This window comes from Saccoglossus kowalevskii, chromosome 3 (genome assembly GCF_978046115.1).
Source record: "Saccoglossus kowalevskii chromosome 3, keSacKowa6.1, whole genome shotgun sequence".
Classification (NCBI taxonomy): domain Eukaryota; kingdom Metazoa; phylum Hemichordata; class Enteropneusta; family Harrimaniidae; genus Saccoglossus; species Saccoglossus kowalevskii.
In genome coordinates this window covers 26,609,689-26,632,239 of record NC_140643.1, presented here as the reverse complement: position 1 = coordinate 26,632,239, position 22,551 = coordinate 26,609,689, and the positions used below count along the sequence as shown (strand labels likewise).

At 39.6% G+C, this 22,551-nt stretch overlaps 1 protein-coding gene across 1 annotated transcript in view; it reads right to left on the bottom strand.

Annotated features, from left to right (window-relative positions):
- LOC144345063 (uncharacterized) overlaps positions 1–22,551 on the bottom strand; it is a 79,837-nt gene that overhangs the window by 19,686 nt on the left and 37,600 nt on the right. Inside the window, exons 4-7 of the mRNA XM_085496976.1 lie at positions 18,192–18,346; positions 17,897–18,020; positions 8,431–8,667; positions 8,046–8,315 (exon numbers count right to left, since the gene is read on the bottom strand). Of these exons, the coding sequence (XP_085353102.1) occupies positions 8,046–8,315; positions 8,431–8,667; positions 17,897–18,020; positions 18,192–18,346 (786 nt within the window). The remainder of the gene's footprint in view (positions 1–8,045; positions 8,316–8,430; positions 8,668–17,896; positions 18,021–18,191; positions 18,347–22,551) is intronic.

Genomic DNA, 22,551 nt, shown 5'->3' with positions numbered 1-22,551 from the left:
ATCAAGCTGATAAGTAAGACAAAACTGAAAATGAAAAGTTCAATCTCAGATTTTCTCAACATTAACATTATAAAAGCAAATGCAATTGTTTGTATGTAGACTAGTACATGTAATAAGAACTGTCCTTAATAACAAAACTTCAATAGCAAGCTATAAAATATGATAAAAAACAATGGTCTTCTAACATACCGGTAATAGAGTACCAAGAGAGAACTATATAATACTATAAAGACCCATGGTTTGGGTCATTTTGTAATGAATACAGCCAACATCAGTCAGTCTAGATGCGACACAACATATCTAAAATAAGCATAGTGTAACTATTACAACCTTGCCCATTCAGAATCTAGATTAAATCAAAATTTGGGATGGATACAAACTTAACAATGCACTTGCCATCTGATGCGATCTTTTCCTTGCGAGGCAAAAGTGAGATAAAAGTCCTAAAACAATGCAATATATCCAAAAATTTTGTGCAGAAAATACTTGCTAAAATTTTGCAATTCTGCCAAAAAAAAGTATCTGATCCCATGAATAATTAACTTCTAATATTCATGTTTCTCAAATAATACTACACATACTCTTACTATTAATGTCAATGCTACTTATAAAAGAATTTGGTAACAATTGTATAAAAGTTCTTAAGGTAGAGATGCAGTTTGCCTGACAGGTATTTTAATTAGTTAATTAGGAAACCAAGATGACCTCCCTTGTCCACAAAACTATATATTTTCGGAAAGCTTATTGTATGAATTTTAAAGTTTTGTTAGTATTTTATTTTTATGGACACTAGTTTGAAATGTGCACAAAAATGTGCTTTTTTGGTCAAAAGTGATTTTAAAAAAATTAGCTTCTAAACCATGCTTCTGTTTCCTGTCAAAATTGGTTTATGGGTACATCTGTTTACTATGAAGAAAGTGCCATCTTGAAAACTGTCTACCAGTTGTCAATTTTGTAGGGCAGCAGCTCAAATTTCACTACTTCAAGTTTATGCATAAATTAACACCCAGGCTTGTTGTCTGTACGATTGCTGTAATACTATTCAACTAAAAACAATGTCCCGACGGCGTTTTGAAGATAAACACATTGTCAATCATTTGACAAAAAGCTGAGATAATTGCTAATTTGCATAACAATTCACTCAGTAAGAAGTTTGCTAATGCTCATAATTAAAATGGCTGTTACAGTTTCAAATTTTAATGTATTATCGTTTTGTAAAAAGTTAAATACAGTGCATAATATGGAGATCCTGTTATTTCTTTTTTTCACCATGTTATTTTTTATTATTTATGTACAGCCTTGCTAAATCTTGCCAAGCATTCAAAAGAGATAATTTTGCACCTGTTATCTATATTTTAAAATCGTTTTTGAGTATGTTCCACTATTCACAATTCTACAAAATTTCAACAGTCTATAGCCAAGACTGTTTGGATAATAAAAAGCAAAAAAAAAAAATTTCACTCCCAAGTGCCCTAGAACCTGCATCTCTACCTTAAATAATGGTACAGTAATAATAAGCAAAATAAAATACTAGCCAAATTTGAAAAAAGTGGGAAAACAATGCACACTCACATTTTTTATTTATACTGGTACTCATAATAACATATCAGTTTACATTACATATAATGTCTTCATTCTGTCCACTTATTTTCTACATTTGGAAAATTGTACTTGCCAGTCACACGAAAATTAACTTAGTTAAGATAAATGAAACGATTCCCAAATTTGAAGGTGATCAGATAAAAAATGTACCAAAATCGAACTTAGCCAAGAGCACAAACTGGTTAATATAATATCCAAGTTTTAAAAAATCTAATGAAAACTGTTTGAGTTATTACAAGATAAAACTTTAAACCACAGATTACAACAACAATGAGAACAGACATTTTCCTCTCATATACCTTGACCTTCATCTACGATGATACAGACAAGGTAAAAAAGAATTAATACTACATATACTATATTAATCTCAGTGTTCCTAACATAACATAATATAATTACATCCAACAGGGACTAGTAAAATCACTGACTGTATGTGCATAAAATAATGCATTGTGTCACAATTAATCCCACTCCCACTCCAAGTGTAGTTATTCTGAATCCTGAACACGGTTATATTTACATGTATAGAGGAAAAAATCAACAATTTAAAAACTGAGGGTTGGTTAGTGGATTTCGAAAGAAGAAAATTGTTGCTGGGAAGAAAAAAACAGAAATATTGCACGATAATTATAAATTGTCAATTAACTAATTCTGACTAAAAATTGAATACAAAATTGGACCACCTGCCCCCCTGCCCCACCAATTTCAAATAGGCAATCCTGAAGTAATTGTTTTTTAAATCTCTTTAGTTGAAAATGATGATGTTATCCACGTACTGATAGAAGACTTAATAAAACAGTATTTTTAATGTTTTTAATCCCAACCAAATGTTATACTGTAAAAACATTTATTTTCACTTACATTTTATTTCGGTTCTCAGTTCATGAATTGGAAACAATGAGTTTTATTATTATTTTACACATGTTCACAAAGATTTAATTTGACCCGCTTCATTTACTGATGAGAATAGCAAAATTAAAACCCAGCAAATAATCAATGCATTAACATTGGTAAGGTTGCATTGGCTGTAGAGTGAATTACAGGGCTTGCAGTTACATAATACAAAAATTATTAAAATTCACCTCTGAATACATGACATAATCTAGGGTTGGCCTGAATGATGGATAGGTTAATTACGTTGACTCATATTCTACAATACCATTGTGCAATTGTTTGGAACGTGTTTTTTCAAACGTTGATTCAGGATGTACATAATAGAAGCAACACATTCATATGGTGTATACAAACTCATAATCTCCTAGTCAAATGTGACTACACTATTAGAAGCGTATCTCCAATAGGAGTACATACTTAAACCAAGAAACAAGAGATGCATTTGTACTGAATGATTAAAATATGACTTATTTTGCCCATCTAAACAGCTATGTAATGTATGAATTGTTAAAGCAGCTATAGTTTTTACTACCGGTAATACAAAATGTACGGTAGATCATTTTATGATGTAATTGAAAATGCTTTATTAGTAATGCTTATGTACACAGGTGTGTCTACAGCCAAACTAAGTTATATTTGAATCATCCAGTATGGTATACATGCACTTCTATTAGAGATGTGTTTCTAATAGAGCAAATACTGTTGTTCAGCTATGTGTTTTTTTTATATACAAGTGTCAAATCTCATATTTGGACAAAATTCGGTAGAAAAATGAATATATTTAATAAGTTTCTATGTCAATAATTAAACTTAATATACTACTTAAATCATATCTATTTTTTTATGACAGAAGTATAGCCAAAATATAAATTTATAAGCCAGTATACAATAAATAAATGTTTGAATTTATGTGTACTTCTATTAAAGTTGTGCTTCTATTTGAAAAAATAGGGTAATATTATTCTGTGAAAATTTAACCTCAATAATTCCCACCAAGAAAAAGTAGAAACATCTAATATGTTAGTTTTATCATAGACCTTAGAAAGACCTTAGGACAGGTCTATAGTTCTATATATAATGATTATTAAATGGGTGGTGGTTGTCATAGTCATATTCAAATTGTGTGTAAAGAAACAATGAATTTTACATGTGTTATTATACGTCTCATTATGGGAACTGGTTTGAACATGATATGCCATGATGACCACACCCTTCAACATTAATCCAAAGTCCAAATAATTAGACACAAGATCCTTCTCGAAGGTCTGTGTATTAATTGAAGCCACATTTTAATACTAATCGAAAATTCTTGTGGTTATCTGAGATTCATCCCAAATGAGGCCAAAAAAAAATTTTTTTTTCTGGTAACCTGACCTTACCTAGCTAGATTTTATACACTGAGCCTCTATGGCTACAATGTATACACTCACTACTGTACTTTTGTTTTCAGTTACCAGAAACGCTTTTTTTTTTTTAATTTAACCAAAGTATTATACAGCCAAATCATTTGTTATTGATTGATAAAATACCTAAATAAGTTACTTTTTTAATTAAAGATACACTATCCATCACCTTTATCATCTAACTATTGTTCACAGTTAAATGTTCTTTGCAATATGTCATTAATTTTTATATGCCAGTGGCAATAATCTTATACGAGTACTGTTTAATTGATTAATATGTTATCTGGGATTCATATTAATAATATATATTTCTGTTTGATCATATGCCTGACTTCAGAGGGTAAATGTTCTTCTTGCTGCTGGCTCAAACACACGTATTCAAGTTGTGATATTCGATTACACGCTCTCAAGAGATGTATACGTGAAGTCAATTTAAATTATATTCCTAAAAATCGCTACAAAGACTTGCATACAGTCTTTTGTTTATTTTTTGGTGTTTTTTTTTTTTTTCAATAAAAGTATATGAGTGACGAAGACTGATTTTTGCAATAACCCGACTTTCGCGCTAACCAAGCTTTCGCCATTTATATACTCGCATATTTTATTGAAAAAAAAAATAATAAACAAGAGTCTATACTCACTGCATAATCCGGCAGAGATTTGACTTCAACTGAAACATGCTCAGATTTTGTGTTTTTTGCAACATAATTTTTTTCTTGTTAATGCATAATGTGAAAATAAAGGAAGAGTGGAGTTTTGAACTCCAGGGAAAGGACATTGTGAATAGAGTAGTTTCTTCTTATTCCATAGGGTTTAAAGATTTGGTACAATCTCCATGCAAGTGTATTTCCTTTCCTATTTTACTTATATCTTAACTCCAAAGTGTCTGATCGATCAAAACAACTGCAAAACACTTGACAAGATTAATTATTCTACTTTGACCACATTTTCTCTTCCTTTTATCAGTCACACTAAATTATGCCCTCTATTAACAGAAATTTAAAACAAAAACATTTTAAGATGAAAGATCTGTGCATGGGCTTTTTATACCTACCTAACATAGACATTTTACATTCCGAAAACATAGAATGGCAAGTTCACTTCCACAGTAGAATACAAAATAATGTTATCAACAATCTAATAACTGTTATGTGTGTAAAAACTGCCATACATCTCTATGACAACAAACCACTGTGTGTGCATTAATCTTCACGCCTATGAATAAAAAAAGGCTACAATACGACAATTGCAGTCGATTAAAAACAAACAAAACATTACCTTAATTAGACGATTTGAAATCATCCACCGCTATCTATACAACGTTCACGACAACGATTCCACCTGTCACTAAGCCGAAGTGATAAACGACTAATTAGATGCTAATATATTCTCATCACATACTGAATTGTTCAGTGTTTACCAGGGTTAATAATAAGGAAAATACAGAGCACTGAACATAGTTAATAATCTACAACAAAGTGACTAATGTCCTGTTCATTTATAACAGTAACCTGAATAAAAAATTAATTTAAAGTAGTGTGTATGAAATTTCTCATTTTATGTATTGAGCATTCTATTTGGCCTCATTAATAGGTTTTTGAAAATATAATAATAAGACAAAAATAAATGTATTACAGTATTTATGACAAATACTTTTTACAGTTCAGTTCAATACTGGAACATGCCTTCTACTAATCTGTAGCTGGAAAAATATTTCTGTCAGTGGGGAAAAAATACAGTAACAGTTCCTCACAAATTATGTTTCTATAAATTGCATTACCATAGAGTAACTGTCATTATCAGTGCCAACAATAAACTACAAGAACTGACACAATAACAGCTTTATTAGAGAACAATTTAATCTTAATTGACAGCACAAGTATAAATTCTCTAAACATTTTCTGGCTGATTTTCATTTTTTTTTTTTTTATATTATTTATAATTATTTTATATATTATTTAAATAATAAATGTATAATTTTTTTTTTTCAGTAATAAAGAATTATCTTCTAATGATTCCAACTAACAACTTGAATGGGAAACATTTTTTTTTTATGTTTAGAAATTATTTGTTCTAATATTTAATATATACCACATACACTGAGTAAAATTTCTATTAGTTAGGTTTTTTTTTAATATAGGTTAATTGTTCATTCTTGTCACTTGGTGGCGCTGTTACTGCATGATTATGTTCTGCGCTATTGATATCAATCATCACATGTCCAGTGAACGAACAAAATTGTGATGCCACAAAGTTGTTGCCTTTGTCAATTACATATTAACCCTTACACCACCAGTTCTGTCTTTTCATCACAAATTACATATTAACCCTTACACCACCAGTTCTGTCTTTTCATCACAAATTCACAAAATAGTCCTGTTTAAAGTCTACACTATCCTTCAGAAGAATGGGACAAAAATAGCCAATTTTTTTTAGTAGAAACTGAAAATTAACCACATTTTGTCTGTTGGCTCCAAAATTAATGTTCATTTCCAGAAATAGTGAAGAATATAAGAAAAAAAATGCAGAACAATTTGGGGTGAGAAAGTCTGGTGGTGAAAAGGTTAATTAATCACTTAGTGCTACTAATGGAGTAAATCTGGTATATGATTTATTTTTATGTAAATACAAAAGTGCCTGATTTACACCATTCACTCAAATATATTCAATATAATGTAGAAAGAATCATTTGAATAAGTTTGTTTGCAAGGTTCTCCTAACAATGCCGCAATATAGGTCAAAAGTTTGACAGGTGTCTCTATATATTCAATTCATATGACACAACTCTCAATATTAAATTACAACGCTTGCAACTCAATATGCTTAATTAAGTTGCAATTTAGTGAAATAAGTTTTTAATCTAAACAAAAATAGTTTAGATTTGTATTGTGAAATCCGCATAAGAATACAAGTGTAAAATTCACAATCCGTACATGAATACAAAATGTGGAGATTTATAATTTGCATATGAACACAAGTGTGGAGATTTACAATCTGCATATGAATACAAGTGTGGAGATTTACAATTTGCATATGAATACAAGTGTGAGGATTTACAATTTGCATATGAATAAAAGTGTGGAGATTTACAATCTGCATATGAACATAAGTGTAGAGATTTACAATTTGCATATTAACACAAGTGTGGAGATTTGCATATGAATAAAAGTGTGGAGATTTACAATCTGCATATGAATACAAGTGTGGAGATTTACAATCTGCATATGAATACAAGTGTGGAGATTTACAATCTGCATATGAATACAAGTGTGGAGATTTACAATCTGCATATGAATACAAGTGTAGGGATTTACAATTTGCATATGAACTCAAGTGTGAGGATTTATAATTTGCATATGAATAAAAGTGTGGAGATTTACAATCTGCATATGAACATAAGTGTAGAGATTTACAATTTGCATATTAACACAAGTGTGGAGATTTGCATATGAATAAAAGTGTGGAGATTTACAATCTGCATATGAATAAAAGTGTGGAGATTTACAATCTGCATATGAATACAAGTGTGGAGATTTACAATCTGCATATGAATACAAGTGTGGAGATTTACAATCTGCATATGAATACAAGTGTGGAGATTTACAATTTGCATATGAACTCAAGTGTGAGGATTTATAATTTGCATATGAATAAAAGTGTGGAGATTTACAATCTGCATATGAACATAAGTGTAGAGATTTACAATTTGCATATTAACACAAGTGTGGAGATTTGCATATGAATAAAAGTGTGGAGATTTACAATCTGCATATGAATACAAGTGTGGAGATTTACAATCTGCATATGAATACAAGTGTAGGGATTTACAATTTGCATATGAACTCAAGTGTGAGGATTTATAATTTGCATATGAATAAGTGTGGAGATTTACAATCTGCATATGAATACAAGGGTAGAGATTTACAATCTGCATATGAATAAAAGTGTGGAGATTTACAATCTGTACATGGATACAAGTGTAGGGATTTACAATCTGCATATGAATACAATCTGGCTTTTTAACATCTGTATACAAACATAGGAAAGTTGATTCACAAGAGTAAACATATTGCCTAACCTAATTTGTTTCGATCTCACTAGCAGCTTGTGAATCTGCAAAAAATATTGATCAAAGTGTCAACTCACCTGCCACAGAAGAGGCAAGAGAAACTCTCTGATTACTCCTTGCGTTGGAATTTCTTCCAGTGCCTTGACAAGCAATGCAGGATCTGGTGTTGAGGATGATGAACCTCTCGGCCAAAATCTTGATGATTCAAACTTGAATGCCTTCTTATCGTCATCGATGTGTAAAGAACATAACATTTGAACCAATGCTTCAGGATGTAGGCAGATGATTGAAGAATCTAGGTAATTTTCATTCTCCAATTGTGGAAATTCAAATTTCATTATCCCACCCTAGATAATGACATATCTCAATTAGTAGACATTAATTGGACATACATTTTTTTGTTTTGTTTTTAAATTTGCAAAAAATAAGAAATCACAAAAAATTAACCAAAATATCTCTTACCACTTGAGACAAAAATTTGGTTTCAGCTTTCAATAATTCTTCTTTTTCTAACCTACCTGGCTTCAAAGCCAGGTCTTTGAATTGTTGCCATGACAACAGCATCTTTCCATCTTTTCGGTGTTGTATTATATCATTGAAGACATCAGTTGTTGGCACTTGGAAGGAACTAACCAGATGAGGAAACTTTACAAGGTCTAATGCTTGAGTTAGAATCTCTTTCCGAACATCATCTAGACCCTTGCGTAATAGCAAAAAAACACAATGTATTTTAATATATACCATTTAACTAGCATTAAGTTTTTACTTTGTTTGTATACAATCTTTCTATCTGTTAGTTAGCAATAAATTTAAGTTGTTGTTGTTATTAAATACTGAAAAAAGAAAATGGTAATGGTTAGAGTGATATGAATCTGTGATACATCTCAGGATATGTGCCTGTGACAGGTCTTAGGATATGTGCCTTTGATATATCTTGGAATATGTGCCTGTGATAGGTTTTATGATATGTGCATGTGATAGGTCTTAGGATATGTGCCTGTGATTTATCTTAGGATATGTGCCTGTGACAGGTCATAGGATATGTACCTGTGATTTATCTTAGGATATGTGCCTGTGATATATCTTAGGATATATGCCTGTGACAGGTCATAGGATATGTGCCTGTGGCAGGTCAGAGGATGTGTGCCTGTGATAGGTCCTAGGATATGTGCCTGTGACAAGTCCTAGGACATATGCTTGTGACAGGTCCTAGGATATGTGCCTGTGACAGGTCCTAGGATATGTGCCTGTGACAGGTCCTAGGATATGTGCCTGTGACAGGTCCTATAATATATGCCTGTGACAGGTCCTATAATATATGCCTGTGACAGGTCCTAGGATATGTGCCTGTGACAGGTCCTAGGATATGTGCTTGTGATAGGTCCTAGGATATGTGCCTGTGACAGGTTCTAGGATATATGCCTGTGATAGGTCCTAGGATATGTGCCTGTGCAGGTCCTAGGATATATGCCTGTGACAGGTCCTAGGATATGTGCCTGTGACAGATTATAGGATATGTGCCTGTGACAGGTTCTAGGATATATGCCTGTGACAGGTCCTAGGATATGTGCCTGTGCAGGTCCTAGGATATATGCTTGTGACAGGTCCTAGGATATGTGCCTGTAATAGGTCATAGGATATGTGCCTGTGACAGGTTATAGGATATGTGCCTGTGACAGGTCATAGGATATGTGCCTGTGACAGGTCCTAAGATATGTGCCTGTGATAGGTCATAGGATATGTGCCTGTGACAGGTCATAGGATATATGCTTGTGACAGGTCCTAGGATATGTGCCTGTGACAGGTCCTAGGATATGTGCCTGTGACAGGTCCTAGGATATGTGCCTGTGACAGGTCCTAGGATACGTGCCTGTGACAGGTCTTATGATATGGCCTGTGACAGGTCCTAGGATATGTGCCTGTGACAGGTCCTAGGATGTGTGCCTGTGATAGGTCATGGGATATGTGCCTGTGACAGGTCCTAAGATATGTGCGTGTGACATGTCTTATGATATGGCCTGTACAGGTCCTAGGATATGTGCCTGTGACAGATTATAGGATATGTGCCTGTGACAGGTTCTAGGATATATGCCTGTGACAGGTCCTAGGATATGTGCCTGTGCAGGTCCTAGGATATATGCTTGTGACAGGTCCTAGGATATGTGCCTGTAATAGGTCATAGGATATGTGCCTGTGACAGGTTATAGGATATGTGCCTGTGACAGGTCATAGGATATGTGCCTGTGACAGGTCCTAAGATATGTGCCTGTGATAGGTCATAGGATATGTGCCTGTGACAGGTCATAGGATATATGCTTGTGACAGGTCCTAGGATATGTGCCTGTGACAGGTCCTAGGATATGTGCCTGTGACAGGTCCTAGGATATGTGCCTGTGACAGGTCCTAGGATACGTGCCTGTGACAGGTCTTATGATATGGCCTGTGACAGGTCCTAGGATATGTGCCTGTGACAGGTCCTAGGATGTGTGCCTGTGATAGGTCATGGGATATGTGCCTGTGACAGGTCCTAAGATATGTGCGTGTGACATGTCTTATGATATGGCCTGTACAGGTCCTAGGATATGTGCGTACGTGTGACAGGTCCTAGGATATGTGCCTGTGACAGGTCCTAGGATATTTGCCTGTGACATGTCTTATGATGTGGCCTGTACAGGTCCTAGGATATGTGCCTGTGACAGGTCCTAGGATATGGCCTGTGACAGGTCCTAGGACATGTGCCTGTGACAGGTCATAGGATATGTGCCTGTGACAGGTCATAGGGTATGTGCCTGTGACAGGTCATAGGATATATGCCTGTGATAGGTCATAGTATATGTGCCTGTGACAGGTCCTAGGATATGTGCCTGTGATAGGTCATGGGATATGTGCCTATGATAGGGCATAGGATATATGCCTGTGGCAGGTCATAGGATATGTGCCTGTACAGGTCCTAGGATATGTGCCTGTGACAGGTCTTATGATATGGCCTGTGATAGGTCCTAGGACATGTGCCTGTGACAGGTCCTAGGATATATGCCTGTGATAGGTCATTGGATATATGTCTGTGACAAATCATAGGATATATGCCTGTGACAGGTCCTAGGAAATGTGACTGTGACAGGTCCTATGATATGTGCTTGTGACATGTCTTATGATATGGCCTGTACAGGTCCTAGGATATGTGCCTGTGATAGGTCCTAGGAAATGTGACTGTGACAGGTCCTAGGATATGTGCCTGTGACATGTCTTATGATATGGCCTGTGACAGGTCCTAGGATATGTGCCTGTGACAGGTCTTATGATATGGCCTGTGACAGGTCCTAGGACATGTGCCTGTGACAGGTCCTAGGATATATGCCTGTGACAGGTCCTAGAACATGTGCCTGTGACAGGTTCTAGGATATGTGCTTGTGATAGGTCATTGGATATATGCCTGTGACAAATCATAGGATATGTGCCTGTGATAGGTCCTAGGATATGTGCCTGTGACAGGTCCGAGGATATGTGCCTGTGATAGGTCTTATGATATGGCCTGTGACAGGTCCTAGGACATGTGCCTGTGACAGGTCCTAGGATATGTGCCTGTGACAGGTCCTAGGATATGTGCTTGTGATAGGTCCTAGGATATGTGCCTGTGACAGGTTCTAGGATATATGCCTGTGATAGGTCCTAGGATATGTGCCTGTGCAGGTCCTAGGATATATGCCTGTGACAGGTCTTAGGATATGTGCCTGTGACAGATTATAGGATATGTGCCTGTGACAGGTTCTAGGATATATGCCTGTGACAGGTCCTAGGATATGTGCCTGTGCAGGTCCTAGGATATATGCTTGTGACAGGTCCTAGGATATGTGCCTGTAATAGGTCATAGGATATGTGCCTGTGACAGGTTATAGGATATGTGCCTGTGACAGGTCATAGGATATGTGCCTGTGACAGGTCCTAAGATATGTGCCTGTGATAGGTCATAGGATATGTGCCTGTGACAGGTCATAGGATATATGCTTGTGACAGGTCCTAGGATATGTGCCTGTGACAGGTCCTAGGATATGTGCCTGTGACAGATCCTAGGATATGTGCCTGTGACAGGTCCTAGGATACGTGCCTGTGACAGGTCTTATGATATGGCCTGTGACAGGTCCTAGGATATGTGCCTGTGACAGGTCCTAAGATATGTGCCTGTGATAGGTCATAGGATATGTGCCTGTGACAGGTCATAGGATATATGCTTGTGACAGGTCAGAGGATGTGTGCCTGTGATAGGTCCTAGGATATGTGCCTGTGACAAGTCCTAGGACATATGCTTGTGACAGGTCCTAGGATATGTGCCTGTGACAGGTCCTAGGATATGTGCCTGTGACAGGTCCTAGGATATGTGCCTGTGACAGGTCCTATAATATATGCCTGTGACAGGTCCTATAATATATGCCTGTGACAGGTCCTAGGATATGTGCCTGCGACAGGTTCTAGGATATGTGCTTGTGATAGGTCCTAGGATATGTGCCTGTGACAGGTTCTAGGATATATGCTTGTGATAGGTCCTAGGATATGTGCCTGTGCAGGTCCTAGGATATATGCCTGTGACAGGTCCTAGGATATGTGCCTGTGACAGATTATAGGATATGTGCCTGTGACAGGTTCTAGGATATATGCCTGTGACAGGTCCTAGGATATGTGCCTGTGCAGGTCATAGGATATATGCTTGTGACAGCTCCTAGGATATGTGCCTGTGACAGGTCCTAGGATATGTGCCTGTGACAGGTCCTAGGATATGTGCCTGTGACAGGTCCTAGGATACGTGCCTGTGACAGGTCTTATGATATGGCCTGTGACAGGTCCTAGGATATGTGCCTGTGACAGGTCCTAGGATGTGTGCCTGTGATAGGTCATGGGATATGTGCCTGTGACAGGTCCTAAGATATGTGCGTGTGACATGTCTTATGATATGGCCTGTACAGGTCCTAGGATATGTGCGTACGTGTGACAGGTCCTAGGATATGTGCCTGTGACAGGTCCTAGGATATTTGCCTGTGACATGTCTTATGATGTGGCCTGTACAGGTCCTAGGATATGTGCCTGTGACAGGTCCTAGGATATGGCCTGTGACAGGTCCTAGGACATGTGCCTGCGACAGGTCATAGGATATGTGCCTGTGACAGGTCATAGGGTATGTGCCTGTGACAGGTCATAGGATATATGCCTGTGATAGGTCATAGTATATGTGCCTGTGACAGGTCCTAGGATATGTGCCTGTGATAGGTCATGGGATATGTGCCTGTGATAGGGCATAGGATATATGCCTGTGGCAGGTCATAGGATATGTGCCTGTACAGGTCCTAGGATATGTGCCTGTGACAGGTCTTATGATATGGCCTGTGATAGGTCCTAGGACATGTGCCTGTGACAGGTCCTAGGATATATGCCTGTGATAGGTCATTGGATATATGTCTGTGACAAATCATAGGATATATGCCTGTGACAGGTCCTAGGAAATGTGACTGTGACAGGTCCTATGATATGTGCTTGTGACATGTCTTATGATATGGCCTGTACAGGTCCTAGGATATGTGCCTGTGATAGGTCCTAGGACATGTGCCTGTGACAGGTCCTAGGATATATGGCTGTGACAGATCCTAGGAAATGTGACTGTGACAGGTCCTAGGATATGTGCCTGTGACATGTCTTATGATATGGCCTGTGACAGGTCTTAGGATATGTGCCTGTGACAGGTCTTATGATATGGCCTGTGACAGGTCCTAGGACATGTGCCTGTGACAGGTCCTAGGATATATGCCTGTGACAGGTCCTAGAACATGTGCCTGTGACAGGTCCTAGGATATGTGCTTGTGATAGGTCATTGGATATATGCCTGTGACAAATCATAGGATATGTGCCTGTGATAGGTCCTAGGATATGTGCCTGTGACAGGTCCGAGGATATGTGCCTGTGACAGCTCCTAGGATATGTGCCTGTGACAGGTCCTAGGATATGTGCTTGTGATAGGTCCTAGGATATGTGCCTGTGACAGGTTCTAGGATATATGCCTGTGATAGGTCCTAGGATATGTGCCTGTGCAGGTCCTAGGATATATGCCTGTGACAGGTCCTAGGATATGTGCCTGTGACAGATTATAGGATATGTGCCTGTGACAGGTTCTAGGATATATGCCTGTGACAGGTCCTAGGATATGTGCCTGTGCAGGTCCTAGGATATATGCTTGTGACAGGTCCTAGGATATGTGCCTGTAATAGGTCATAGGATATGTGCCTGTGACAGGTTATAGGATATGTGCCTGTGACAGGTCATAGGATATGTGCCTGTGATAGGTCCTAAGATATGTGCCTGTGATAGGTCATAGGATATGTGCCTGTGACAGGTCATAGGATATATGCTTGTGACAGGTCCTAGGATATGTGCCTGTGACAGGTCCTAGGATATGTGCCTGTGACAGATCCTAGGATATGTGCCTGTGACAGGTCCTAGGATACGTGCCTGTGACAGGTCTTATGATATGGCCTGTGACAGGTCCTAGGATATGTGCCTGTGACAGGTCCTAGGATGTGTGCCTGTGATAGGTCATGGGATATGTGCCTGTGACAGGTCCTAAGATATGTGCGTGTGACATGTCTTATGATATGGCCTGTACAGGTCCTAGGATATGTGCGTACGTGTGACAGGTCCTAGGATATATGCCTGTGATAGGTCATAGTATATGTGCCTGTGACAGGTCCTAGGATATGTGCCTGTGATAGGTCATGGGATATGTGCCTGTGATAGGGCATAGGATATATGCCTGTGGCAGGTCATAGGATATGTGCCTGTACAGGTCCTAGGATATGTGCCTGTGACAGGTCTTATGATATGGCCTGTGATAGGTCCTAGGACATGTGCCTGTGACAGGTCCTAGGATATATGCCTGTGATAGGTCATTGGATATATGTCTGTGACAAATCATAGGATATATGCCTGTGACAGGTTCTAGGAAATGTGACTGTGACAGGTCCTATGATATGTGCTTGTGACATGTCTTATGATATGGCCTGTACAGGTCCTAGGATATGTGCCTGTGATAGGTCCTAGGACATGTGCCTGTGACAGGTCCTAGGATATATGGCTGTGACAGATCCTAGGAAATGTGACTGTGACAGGTCCTAGGATATGTGCCTGTGACATGTCTTATGATATGGCCTGTGACAGGTCCTAGGATATGTGCCTGTGACAGGTCTTATGATATGGCCTGTGACAGGTCCTAGGACATGTGCCTGTGACAGGTCCTAGGATATATGCCTGTGACAGGTCCTAGAACATGTGCCTGTGACAGGTCCTAGGATATGTGCTTGTGATAGGTCATTGGATATATGCCTGTGACAAATCATAGGATATGTGCCTGTGATAGGTCCTAGGATATGTGCCTGTGACAGGTCCGAGGATATGTGCCTGTGATAGGTCTTATGATATGGCCTGTGACAGGTCCTAGGACATGTGCCTGTGACAGGTCCTAGGATATGTGCCTGTGACAGGTCCTAGGATATGTGCTTGTGATAGGTCCTAGGATATGTGCCTGTGACAGGTTCTAGGATATATGCCTGTGATAGGTCCTAGGATATGTGCCTGTGCAGGTCCTAGGATATATGCCTGTGACAGGTCCTAGGATATGTGCCTGTGACAGATTATAGGATATGTGCCTGTGACAGGTTCTAGGATATATGCCTGTGACAGGTCCTAGGATATGTGCCTGTGCAGGTCCTAGGATATATGCTTGTGACAGGTCCTAGGATATGTGCCTGTAATAGGTCATAGGATATGTGCCTGTGACAGGTTATAGGATATGTGCCTGTGACAGGTCATAGGATATGTGCCTGTGACAGGTCCTAAGATATGTGCCTGTGATAGGTCATAGGATATGTGCCTGTGACAGGTCATAGGATATATGCTTGTGACAGGTCCTAGGATATGTGCCTGTGACAGGTCCTAGGATATGTGCCTGTGACAGATCCTAGGATATGTGCCTGTGACAGGTCCTAGGATACGTGCCTGTGACAGGTCTTATGATATGGCCTGTGACAGGTCCTAGGATATGTGCCTGTGACAGGTCCTAGGATGTGTGCCTGTGATAGGTCATGGGATATGTGCCTGTGACAGGTCCTAAGATATGTGCGTGTGACATGTCTTATGATATGGCCTGTACAGGTCCTAGGATATGTGCGTACGTGTGACAGGTCCTAGGATATGTGCCTGTGACAGGTCCTAGGATATTTGCCTGTGACATGTCTTATGATGTGGCCTGTACAGGTCCTAGGATATGTGCCTGTGACAGGTCTTATGATATGGCCTGTGACAGGTCCTAGGACATGTGCCTGCGACAGGTCATAGGATATGTGCCTGTGACAGGTCATAGGGTATGTGCCTGTGGCAGGTCATAGGATATATGCCTGTGACAGGTCATAGTATATGTGCCTGTGACAGGTCCTAGGATATGTGCCTGTGATAGGTCATGGGATATGTGCCTGTGATAGGGCATAGGATATATGCCTGTGGCAGGTCATAGGATATGTGCCTGTACAGGTCCTAGGATATGTGCCTGTGACAGGTCTTATGATATGGCCTGTGATAGGTCCTAGGACATGTGCCTGTGACAGGTCCTAGGATATATGCCTGTGATAGGTCATTGGATATATGTCTGTGACAAATCATAGGATATATGCCTGTGACAGGTCCTAGGAAATGTGACTGTGACAGGTCCTATGATATGTGCCTGTGACATGGCTTATGATATGGCCTGTACAGGTCCTAGGATATGTGCCTGTGATAGGTCCTAGGACATGTGCCTGTGACAGGTCCTAGGATATATGGCTGTGACAGATCCTAGGAAATGTGACTGTGACAGGTCCTAGGATATGTGCCTGTGACATGTCTTATGATATGGCCTGTGACAGGTCCTAGGATATGTGCCTGTGACAGGTCTAATGATATGGCCTGTGACAGGTCCTAGGACATGTGCCTGTGACAGGTCCTAGGATATATGCCTGTGACAGGTCCTAGGACATGTGCCTGTGACAGGTCCTAGGATATGTGCTTGTGATAGGTCATTGGATATATGCCTGTGACAAATCATAGGATATGTGCCTGTGATAGGTCCTAGGATATGTGCCCGTGACAGGTCCGAGGATATGTGCCTGTGATAGGTCTTATGATATGGCCTGTGACAGGTCCTAGGACATGTGCCTGTGACAGGTCCTAGGATATGTGCTTGTGATAGGTCATTGGATATATGCCTGTGACAAATCATAGGATATGTGCCTGTGATAGGTCCTAGGATATGTGCCTGTGACAGGTCCTAGGATATGTGCCTGTGACAGGTCTTATGATATGGCCTGTGACAGGTCCTAGGACATGTGCCTGTGACAGGTCCTAGGACATGTGCCTGTGACAGGTCCTAGGATATGTGCTTGTGATAGGTCATTGGATATATGCCTGTGACAAATCATAGGATATGTGCCTGTGATAGGTCCTAGGATATGTGCCTGTGATAGGTCCTAGGATATGTGCCTGTGATAGGTCCTAGGACATGTGCCTGTGACAGGTCCTAGGATATGTGCTTGTGATAGGTCATTGGATATATGCCTGTGACAAATCATAGGATATGTGCCTGTGATAGGTCCTAGGATATGTGCTTGTGATAGGTCCTAGGATATGTGCCTGTGATAGGTCCTAGGACATGTGCCTGTGATAGGTCCTAGGATATGTGCCTGTGATAGGTCCTAGGACATGTGCCTGATTAACAAGTATGAGATATGTGACAGTGACAGGATATGACATGTGCATTAGACAGGGTATAAGGGATATTACAGGGCAAACTGGAACATGTGCAACTGTGCTCGAAAATGTGAATGCATTCAGTCAGTATATACACATGCAGATAACCTACCTGTGCTGTATAGCAACTAACAGCTATGACAGTATCGGGCAGCTTAGGTCTTCTTTTCACCAACGTCTGCAACTGCCTTATTCGTTTGGTTACTATGTTTCCCTTGGTTGCACCAGTTAGTTTACTACAAACACATTTGTCATTTATTGATGATTTAATTTTAAAATGCTCTTATCACTAATTATATGTAGATTGTAATTGTTGCATATAAGTACAGTTCTTGCAATGAACAGAATACAGCTCCAATAAAATCTCCCTAATACCGTTTTTATCAAGCACTTTTCTTAATACTTACGATAGTTTTTCTATTTCTGATTTTATATTATTGAGGTGTTTGTCTTCCTGATCTTTCATGGCTTTCAGAATATTCTTACACTTAACATCATGTTTCTCTCCAATTTGATACTTATCTACTCTTGTTCCAACAATAATGATGTTACTATTTGGTGCCTGAAACATTATTATATTATTATAACTTAGTAAAAAATTCAATAATGTTAATATATATTATTTCAAGTAAATTGATTGAATCTAGACAAAATCTAGTACACTGTTCCACTAGCTGACAATCACAAATGCACTGGTCATGACAGAGCAGACCTTCACATCTAATACACTGTTCCACTAGCTGACAATCACAAATGCACTGGTCATGACAGAGCAGACCTTCACATCTAATACACTGTTCCACTAGCTGACAATCACAAATGCACTGGTCATGACAGAGCAGACCTTCACATCTAATACATTGTTTCACTAGGTGACAATAACAAATGCACTGGTCAAAGCATAGCAAACCTTCACATCTATTACACTGTTCCACTAGCAGACAATCACAAATGCACTGGTCATGACAGAGTAGACCTTCACATCTAATACACTGTTCCACTAGCTGACAATCACAAATGCACTGGTCATGACAGAGTAGACCTTCACATCTATTACACTGTTCCACTAGCTGACAATCACAAATGCACTGGTCATGACAGAGTAGACCTTCACATCTAATACACTGTTCCACTAGCTGACAATCACAAATGCACTGGTCATGACAGAGTAGACCTTCACATCTATTACACTGTTCCACTAGCTGACAATCACAAATGCACTGGTCATGACAGAGCAGACCTTCACATCTAATACACTGTTCCACTAGCTGACAATCACAAATGCACTGGTCATGACAGAGCAGACCTTCACATCTAGTACACTGTTCCATGAGCTGACAATCACAAATGCACTGGTCATGACAGAGCAGACCTTCACATCTATTACACTGTTCCACTAGTTGACAATCACAAATGCACTGGTCATGACAGAGCAGACCTTTACATCTATTACACTGTTCCACTAGCTGACAATCACAAATGCATTGGTCATGACAGAGCAGACCTTCACATCTAATACACTGTTCCACTAGCTGACAATCACAAATGCACTGGTCATGACAGAGCAGACCTTCACATCTAGTACACTGTTCCATGAGCTGACAATCACAAATGCACTGGTCATGACAGAGCAGACCTTCACATCTATTACACTGTTCCACTAGCTGACAATCACAAATGCACTGGTCATGACAGAGCAGACCTTCGCATCTATTACACTGTTCCACTAGCTGACAATCACAAATACACTGGTCATGACAGAGCAGACCTTCACATCTATTACACTGTTCCACTAGCTAACAATCACAAATGCACTGGTCATGACAGAGTAGACCTTCACATCTATTACACTGTTCCACTAGATGACAATCACAAATGCACTGGACATGACAGAATAGACCTTCACATCTAATACATTGTTCCCCTAGCTGACAATCACAAATGCACTGGTCATGGCAGAGCAGACCTCCACATCTAATACACTGTTCCACTAGCTGACAATCACAGTGCAATGGTCATGGCAGAGCAGACCTTCACATCTAATACACTGTTCCACTAGCTGACAATCACAGTGCAATGGTCATGACAGAGCAGACCTTCACATCTATTACATTGTTCCACTAGCTGACAATCACAAATGCACTGGTCATGACAGAGCAGACCTTCACATCTAATACACTGTTCCACTAGCTGACAATCACAAATGCACACGTCATGACAGAGCAGACCTTCACATCTATTACACTGTTCCACTAGCTGACAATCACAGTGCAATGGTCATGACAGAGCAGACCTTCACATCTATTACATTGTTCCACTAGCTGACAATCACAAATGCACTGGTCATGACAGAGCTGACCTTCACATCTAATACACTGTTCCACTAGCTAACAATCACAAATGCACACGTCATGACAGAGCAGACTTTCAAATCTAATACACTGTTCCACTAGCTGACAATCACAAATGCACTGGTCATGACAGAGCAGACTTTCAAATCTAATACACTGTTCCACTAGCTGACAATCACAAGTGCACTGGTCATGACAGAGCAGACCTTCACATCTATTACACTGTTCCACTAGCTGACAATCACAAATGCACTGGTCATGACAGAGCAGACCTTCATATCTAATACACTGTTCCACTAGCTGACAATCACAAATGCACTGGTCATGACAGAGTAGACCTTCACATCTATTACACTGTTCCACTAGCTGACAATCACAAATGCACTGGTCATGACAGAGCAGACCTTCACATCTAATACACAGTTCCACTAGCTGACAATCACAAGTGCACTGGTCATGACAGAGTAGACCTTCACATCTATTACACTGTTCCACTAGCTGACAATCACAAATGCACTGGTCATGACAGAGCAGACCTTCACATCTATTACACTGTTTCACTAGTTGACAATCACAAATGCACTGGTCATGACAGAGCAGACCTTCACATCTAATACACTGTTCCACTAGCTGACAATCACAAATGCACTGGTCATGACAGAGCAGACCTTCACATCTAATACTGTTCCACTAGCTGAAAATCACAAATGCACTGGTCATGACAGAGTAGACCTTCACATCTATTACACTGTTCCACTAGCTGACAATCACAAATGCACTGGTCATGGCAGAGCAGACCTTCACATCTAATACACTGTTCCACTAGCTGACAATCACAGTGCAATGGTCATGACAGAGCAGACCTTCACATCTAATACACTGTTCCACTAGCTGACAATCACAGTGCAATGGTCATGACAGAGCAGACCTTCACATCTAATACATTGTTCCACTAGTTGACAATCACAAATGCACTGGTCATGACAGAGCAGACCTTCACATCTAATACACTGTTCCACTAGCTGACAATCACAAATGCACTGGTCATGGCAGAGCAGACCTTCACATCTAATACACTGTTCCACTAGCTGACAATCACAGTGCAATGGTCATGACAGAGCAGACCTTCACATCTAATACACTGTTCCACTAGCTGACAATCACAAATGCACTGGTCATGACAGAGCAGACCTTCACATCTAATACATTGTTCCACAAGTTGACAATCACAAATGCACTGGTCATGACAGAGCAGACCTTCACATCTAATACACTGTTCCACTAGTTGACAATCACAAATGCACTGGTCATGACAGAGCAGACCTTCACATCTATTACACTGTTCCACTAGCTGACAATCACAAATGCACTGGTCATGACAGAGCAGACCTTCATATCTAATACACTGTTCCACTAGTTGACAATCACAAATGCACTGGTCATGACAGAGCAGACCTTCACATCTATTACACTGTTCCACTAGCTGACAATCACAAATGCACTGGTCATGACAGAGCAGACCTTCACATCTATTACACTGTTCCACTAGCTGACAATCACAAATGCACTGGTCATGACAGAGCAGACCTTCACATCTAATACACTGTTCCACTAGCTGACAATCACAAATGCACTGGTCATGACAGAGCAGACCTTCACATCTATTACACTGTTCCACTAGCTGACAATCACAAATGCACTGGTCATGACAGAGCAGACCTTCACATCTATTACACTGTTCCACTAGTTGACAATAACAAATGCACTGGTCATGACAGAGCAGACCTTCACATCTATTACACTGTTCCACTAGCTGACAATCACAAATGCACTGGTCATGACAGAGCAGACCTTCACATCTATTACACTGTTCCACTAGTTGACAATAACAAATGCACTGGTCATGACAGAGCAGACCTTCACATCTATTACACTGTTCCACTAGCTGACAATCACAAATGCACTGGTCATGACAGAGCAGACCTTCACATCTATTACACTGTTCCACTAGCTGAAAATCACAAATGCACTGGTCATGACAGAGTAGACCTTCACATCTATTACACTGTTCCACTAGCTGACAATCACAAATGCACTGGACATGACAGAGCAGACCTTCACATCTAATACACTGTTCCACTAGCTGACAATCACAAGTGCACTGGTCATGACAGAGTAGACCTTCACATCTATTACACTGTTCCACTAGCTGACAATCACAAATGCACTGGTCATGACAGAGCAGACCTTCACATCTATTACACTGTTTCACTAGTTGACAATCACAAATGCACTGGTCATGACAGAGCAGACCTTCACATCTAATACACTGTTCCACTAGCTGACAATCACAAATGCACTGGTCATGACAGAGCAGACCTTCACATCTAATACTGTTCCACTAGCTGAAAATCAC